This window comes from Musca vetustissima, unplaced genomic scaffold, assembly GCF_032173495.1.
Source record: "Musca vetustissima isolate MV318-11 ecotype Yass unplaced genomic scaffold, APGP_CSIRO_Mvet_v1 utg73709, whole genome shotgun sequence".
Lineage (NCBI taxonomy): Eukaryota > Metazoa > Arthropoda > Insecta > Diptera > Muscidae > Musca > Musca vetustissima.
Window position 1 is genome coordinate 77,389 of NW_026888177.1, and position 7,763 is coordinate 85,151.

Consider the following 7,763-nt stretch of genomic DNA (forward strand, 5'->3'; position numbering starts at 1 on the left):
ATAACAAGTCCCCTAACCCCAGTAAATTTAGGTAGGTATTATAAATAATAAGCTCTAGGTATGCAAAAATTACGTACATATATAAATTGTGAGTACTCTGTTTTAAAATCAGTACATTATTGTTACTTGAAGAGTGTGTGTGCACATTTCGTAAAAAAATTAATAATTGAAATATTATAATTTAATAAGTGTTTTAAATTCGTGTACATATAAATAATAAAGATGCCTAGACTACGCAAGCAATCAGTACAACAGCGCCAACGATTAATTGCGATGCGAGTCAGCAACTACCGCGAAGAAAACCCCTCGGACATCCTTAGGAACGCACGTTCTTTATCAACCAGAAGACGGAATGCAGAATATCGCGAAGAAGAGCGTGAACGGGATCGCATCCAGCACCAAACAAGGAGGAGATCTTCATACAATCGAAGAATAGAGCAGCTACGTAATACAGCACAGCATTTTACTCGTCGACAGGATGATGCATTAAGATTAGCCGAACAGGAGAGAAATACGATTGAGCACTCGCTTCGTCGTCAAGATGATGCGTACAGAATAGCCGAACAAGAACGAAACACGCAGCAGCACACGGTTCGTCGTCAGGATGTTACGTACCGCTTGGCGGAACAGGAGCGAGATACGCGTCTTCACTCGATTCGTCGTCAAGATGATGTATACAGATTGGCCGAACAACAGCGAAACACGCAGCAGCACACGGTTCGTCGTCAGGATGTTACGTACCGCTTGGCGGAAGGAGCGAGATACGCGTCTTCACTCGCTTCGTCGTCAAGATGATGCATACAGATTGGCCGAACAAGAGCGAAACACGCAGCAACACGCTATTCGTCGTCAGGATGTTACGTACCGCTTGGCGGAACAGGAGCGAGATACACATCATCACTCGCTTCGTCGTCAGGATGATGCATACCGATTGGCCGAACAAGAGCGGAATACGATTGAACATTCGCTTCGTCGACAGGATGATGCTTACAGGATGGCCGAACAGGAGCGAAATACGGTTCAACGTTCGCTTCGTAGACAGGAATTGGAATATCGATTGGTCGAACAGCAGCGAGATACGCTTCAGCATTCGCTTCGTCGTCAGGATGCAACATATCGATCAATGGAACAGGAGAGAAACACGCGTGAACATATAGCTAGGAGGTCTGATTTATCATATCGCATATCCGAACAACGCCGAAATACGCAACAACACCGTGAAACCAGGAATTCTGCTCGTATTCAGTTGAACCAACTGAGGCTGATTAGGAACTGCCGCGTACGTATTCACCGAATGGATCCCATTAACCGTGAAAACCAAAATGCACGCCAAGCTGAGAGGAACGCAATTAGGAGACGAAACATTTCCCCGGAATCTCGAATGGAATTGCTACAAATGGATTGTGCAAGACACGAATCACGATTATTCGGTGAGTTTTTTAAAGTTATTAGAAATGGACCGACGGAAATTTGTATATGTTGTATTATGGTTTACATTATGGTATACATAATACGTTTTTAGACATGTCGGGATAGGTCCACTTTTTGGAATGCTCCCTTTATTTTCATTTCTAGTACCTGTCAGTATAACTATGGTGGAGGGTATCCAAAGTTCGGCCCGGCGAACTTAACGCTTTTTCACTTGTTTATATTAAAATAGTTATCTGATTTGTTCCGCGTTTTGTGTTTGGTTCTAAGACTCTGTTGTAATCATTTCACCTGCGGAGGATAGCGAGATAAAAAATTAGAACGTAAGGTTCGATAATGAACTATGGCCGCATTTAGACCAGGTCCCTGTGTGGAGGTTTCAGAAGGAGTGGACTGATATTCACCATCTTCGAATTAATAATAATAAGTTATCTATTAACAATTTCTGAAATTTGTATTATGGTTTATGATGAGATATATTGGCAGCTGGTTGAGCTTCTAGTTTATCCGGCTCGCTCAGGACCCAATATTTGCGTAGCAACGTAAATAAAAAGAAAAAAAAAATAAAAACAAATTGGGGTTTAAAAATTTAGGTCAATATTGACTTTGGGTTTTTATTGAATGTTTATAATATTATTGGAAATAATATTTTACTTTAGTTGTTGTGGTGTGTGGACATAATCCAACAAGCCAACGAATTAACAATAGTTACAATGTAACTAGCGTATATGCTGCAAAGCGGTGCTAAAACTCGTTAGAATTTGACAGTCCTTCTAGCACAAAGCTGTACTTAAGGGTAGTAACAAATTCTAACGTAATTTGTCTACGTACAACAATTAGTTAAAAATTAATTGGATAGTAATCCCACGAAATATATGTTTTGAAATTAAACACATATAATAACACATTTTTTAAATTTGGTGACTTTTTGTACCACATAGAATTATATTTATTATAAAGTCACCAAATTTAAAAAAAACTGTGTCATTATATATACTGTTGTTTGATAATATTACCTTTGCTACAGGGTTTGATGCTTTTTGGCCGTGAACCAATGAACGAGTGTAATGTAATGTAAAAGCTATGATGTCACAAAGCGGCGCTTTGACAAAGTTACGCGTTAGATTTTGCTACTGCCCTTTGTCTTAAGTACGAAATACTCAAAGACGTATATAAAGGTAGTGAACAAGATCTAACGATGGTGTACAATTTACTTTAATTCAATAGGAATTATATTTCAAATTAATCATTGCCGCCCGCGTTGCAACATCTTGATATGTTGCAAAATTAATGTAGTTAATGTTTGGTAAATTCGCTTTTTTCGTTTTCTTGTTTGTTTTAAACATTTTTTCTTTTTTCAAAAAACATATTAATGCTAAATTGTTTGCTCGACGAGCAGGATCGTGCAATGTCTCGTCAAGATCTGCTCCGTTGATTTTTTATAATCAAAAGTGTACAAGTTAGAATCTAAGATTATTGTTGAACCAGACGGACAACAATATAAATTTGCAACTACAACAACACAACGAGTATTCAGACGATACTTACGATTTGTTGACTGCAAATTAAAAAAACTTCAAAAACACACTTCAATTCAAAATTCAATATGACTCTTTCGGTCTTTTATTTATTATTTTAAACAATGTTTAAAATGGAATTCACTTTTCTTCGATCAGGCGATTCACAGTTGGTTTTCAATAAACTTCAAGAAGAAGAGTGGCGTTTTTTCTTCATGGTGGAGATGGGACCTCATCGATAAATTATTTATCGAGATCGATGAGGTCCATTTCTATTTCATCGTCCAATGGGTTGGGCAGATTCCCAATATGCCGGGGCCCTTGCACTGGTGAAACAGATAATGCGCCCGCAATTCTCTCTAGTACTTCCAAAAACCTATTCATCCCTTCGGGCTGTTGTAATATATTTGTGGTCATTGCATACTGTGTATTTGTTTGCTCTGGAGCTTGTGTGTTGATTTCATCTTTTTGTGTTTGGTTCTGTTGTTCATTGGTTGATTTTTGTTGGGGATTTTCAGTTTGTTTCTGGCTAGTCTTCTTCGTTTTGGCTGGTGTGGCTTGTCGTTGCTTTTTTTGTTGCTGGAATTTCTTTGCTCGCTCCTCTTGCTCCTTTGCTTTCCTTTGCAATCTTTTAGCCTCTTGATGGCGCCTTTTCGCCTCTTGTTGATATTGCCTTGCGGTGTTAAATGTTACGCCGGAGCCTGCAGAGTTGACTTGTGTTTGCCGGCCAATTAATAATTGTTGTTGCTGCTGCATTTGCGATTCGCTTTGGTTGGAATCTTGTTCCCGATACATGTGCACTAATTATGCTTGCACGAGTCCCTATTGCTGTTGTCATCGGACGGTGAAGCATGGTGTTGTGTCTTGCCCCACACATTATACAATTTCCTGTCCATATGCATCTTCGGACGAAATGATTTTGACCCAAACAATTTATGCAGTACTTGTGGGATAGTACTACATCCTCCCTCTGCTATACAGACATCATTCTAAATGTTGGACAAAATCTCAAATGTTGAATGCCAAAGCACACTCTGCATTTTTCAATCTGTCCCATGTTCATGATAGTACAACTGTAATATATATTAAAAGAAAATATTGCAAGAATGTGTGCCATTTAAGGCATGACATATATTAGTCAGAGTCATATCATTTTAAAAACACATATACAACTTTCTACTAATAACCACTGACTGGAAGTACACACAATTTAACAATTGGACGAGATATGATACCTGTAGTAGTTTTTACATCAACTACTCTTACGTCATCATCATGCCCTTCATATACTTTCAAAACTCGTCCCATCTTCCAGTCATTCGGTGGTAGAAGTTCATCTTTTATATCACTCGCTTCGTCGTCAAGATGATGCATACAGATTGGCCGAACAAGAGCGAAACACGCAGCAACACGCTATTCGTCGTCAGGATGTTACGTACCGCTTGGCGGAACAGGAGCGAGATACACATCATCACTCGCTTCGTCGTCAGGATGATGCATACCGATTGGCCGAACAAGAGCGGAATACGATTGAACATTCGCTTCGTCGACAGGATGATGCTTACAGGATGGCCGAACAGGAGCGAAATACGGTTCAACGTTCGCTTCGTAGACAGGAATTGGAATATCGATTGGTCGAACAGCAGCGAGATACGCTTCAGCATTCGCTTCGTCGTCAGGATGCAACATATCGATCAATGGAACAGGAGAGAAACACGCGTGAACATATAGCTAGGAGGTCTGATTTATCATATCGCATATCCGAACAACGCCGAAATACGCAACAACACCGTGAAACCAGGAATTCTGCTCGTATTCAGTTGAACCAACTGATTTGTTTCGCGTTTTGAGTTTGGTTCTAAGAATCTTTTGTAATCATTTCACCTGCGGAGGATAGAAAGATAAACAATTAGAACGTAAGGTTCGATAATGAACTATAGCCGCATTTAGATCTAGCCCCTATGTGGAGGTTTCAGAAGAAGTGGACCGATATTCTCCATCTTCGATTTTGAATTATCAATTAAAATTTTCTGAAATTTGTATTATGGTTTACATTATGGTATACATAATCCGTTTTTAGACATGTCGGTATAGGTCCACTTTTTGGTATGCTCCCTTTATTTTCATTTCTAGTACCTGTCAGTATATCCATGGTGGAGGGTATCCAAAGTTCGGCCCGGCCGAACTTAACGCTTTTTCACTTGTTTATACTAAAATAGTTATCTGATTTGTTCCGCGTTTTGAGTTTGGTTCTAAGACTCTGTTGTAATCATTTCACCTGCGGAGGATAGCGAGATAAAAAATTAGAACGTAAGGTTCGATAATGAACTATGGCCGCATAGACCAGGTCCCTGTGTGGAGGTTTCAGAAGGAGTGGACTGATATTCACCATCTTCGAATTAATAATAAGTTATCTATTAAAAATTTCTGAAATTTTTATTATGGTTTATGATGAGATATATTGGCAGCTGGTTGAGCTTCTAGGGGAACAAGAATAATACGTTGTAATTAATTGTTGTAAGCACATAATTTATCCGGCTCGCTCAGGACCCAATATTTGCGTAGCAACGTAAATAAAAAGAAAAAAATAAAAACAAATTGGGGTTTAAAAATTTAGGTCAATATTGACTTTGGGTTTTTATTGAATGTTTATAATATTATTGGAAATAATATTTTACTTTAGTTGTTGTGGTGTGTGGACGTAATCCAACAAGCCAACGAATTAACAATAGTTACAATGTAACTAGCGTATATGCTGCAAAGCGGCGCTAAAACTCGTTAGAATTTGACAGTCCTTCTAGCACAAAGCTGTAACACATTTTTTAAATTTGGTGACTTTTTGTACCACATAGAATTATATTTATTATAAAAAGTCACCAAATTTAAAAAAAACTGTGTCATTATATATACTGTTGTTTGATAATATTACCTTTGCTACAGGGTTTGATGCTTTTTGGCCGTGAACCAATGAACGAGTGTAATGTAATGTAAAAGCTATGATGTCACAAAGCGGCGCTTTGACAAAGTTACGCGTTACTGCCCTTTGTCTTAAGTACGAAATACTCAAAGACGTATATAAAGGTAGTGAACAAGATCTAACGATGGTGTACAATTTACTTTAATTCAATAGGAATTATATTTCAAATTAATCATTGCCGCCCGCGTTGCAACATCTTGATATGTTGCAAAATTAATGTAGTTAATGTTTGGTAAATTCGCTTTTTTCGTTTTCTTGTTTGTTTTAAACATTTTTTCTTTTTTCAAAAAACATATTAATGCTAAATTGTTTGCTCGACGAGCAGGATCGTGCAATGTCTCGTCAAGATCTGCTCCGTTGATTTTTTATAATCAAAAGTGTACAAGTTAGAATCTAAGATTATTGTTGAACCAGACGGACAACAATATAAAATTGCAACTACAACAACACAACGAGTATTCAGACGATACTTAAGATTTGTTGACTGCAAATTAAAAACACTTCAAAAACACACTTCAATTCAAAATTCAATATGACTCTTTCGGTCTTTTATTTATTATTTTAAACAATGTTTAAAATGGAATTCACTTTTCTTCGATCAGGCGATCCACAGTTGGTTTTCAATAAACTTCAAGAAGAAGAGTGGCGTTTTTTCTTCATGGTGGAGATGGGACCTCATCGATAAATTATTTATCGAGATCGATGAGGTCCATTTCAATTTCATCGTCCAATGGGTTGGGCAGATTCCCAATATGCCGGGGCCCTTGCACTGGTGAAACAGATAATGCGCCCGCAATTCTCTCTAGTACTTCCAAAAACCTATTCATCCCTTCGGGCTGTTGTAATATATTTGTGGTCATTGCATACTGTGTATTTGTTTGCTCTGGAGCTTGTGTGTTGATTTCATCTTTTTGTGTTTGGTTCTGTTGTTCATTGGTTGATTTTTGTTGGGGATTTTCAGTTTGTTTCTGGCTAGTCTTCTTCGTTTTGGCTGGTGTGGCTTGTCGTTGCTTTTTTTGTTGCTGGAATTTCTTTGCTCGCTCCTCGTGCTCCTTTGCTTTCCTTTGCAATCTTTTAGCCTCTTGATGGAGCCTTTTCGCCTCTTGTTGATATTGCCTTGCGGTGTTAAATGTTACGCCGGAGCCTGCAGAGTTGACTTGTGTTTGCAGGCCAATTAATAATTGTTGTTGCTGCTGCATTTGCGATTCCCTTTGGTTGGAATCTTGTTCCCGATACATGTGCACTAATTATGCTTGCACGAGTCCCTATTGCTGTTGTCATCGGACGGTGAAGCATGGTGTTGTGTCTTGCTCCACACATTATACAATTTCCTGTCCATATGCATCTTCGGACAAAATGATTTTGACCCAAACAATTTATGCAGTACTTGTGGGATAGTACTACATCCTCCCTCTGCTATACAGACATCATTCTAAATGTTGGACAAAATCTCAAATGTTGAATGCCAAAGCACACTCTGCATTTTTCAATCTGTCCCATGTTCATGATAGTACAACTGTAATATATATTAAAAGAAAATATTGCAAGAATGTGTGCCATTTAAGGCATGACATATATTAGTCAGAGTCATATCATTTTAAAAACACATATACAACTTTCTACTAATAACCACTGACTGGAAGTACACACAATTTAACAATTGGACGAGATATGATACATGTAGTAGTTTTTACATCAACTACTCTTACGTCATCATCATTCCCTTCATATACTTTCAAAACTCGTCCCATCTTCCAGTCATTCGGTGGTAGAAGTTCATCTTTTATCAGAACCATGTCATTTTCCTTCAGACTCCGCTGGGGATACTGCCATCTGTAGCG

General features: G+C 38.2%; 1 protein-coding gene across 1 annotated transcript; it reads left to right on the top strand.

Annotated features, from left to right (window-relative positions):
* The first annotated feature begins 222 nt into the window (after positions 1-222).
* LOC133335995 (uncharacterized) lies at positions 223-795 on the top strand. The gene has a single exon (XM_061544286.1). It carries the CDS (start codon positions 223-225, stop codon positions 793-795), a length of 573 nt encoding a protein of 190 aa, XP_061400270.1.
* The last annotated feature ends 6,968 nt before the right edge of the window (positions 796-7,763 follow it).

What these genes read in the sequence shown, in the direction of transcription:
- LOC133335995 (XM_061544286.1), top strand. Translation starts at nt 223, where the DNA reads ATGCCTAGACTACGCAAGCAATCAGTACAACAGCGCCAACGATTAATT.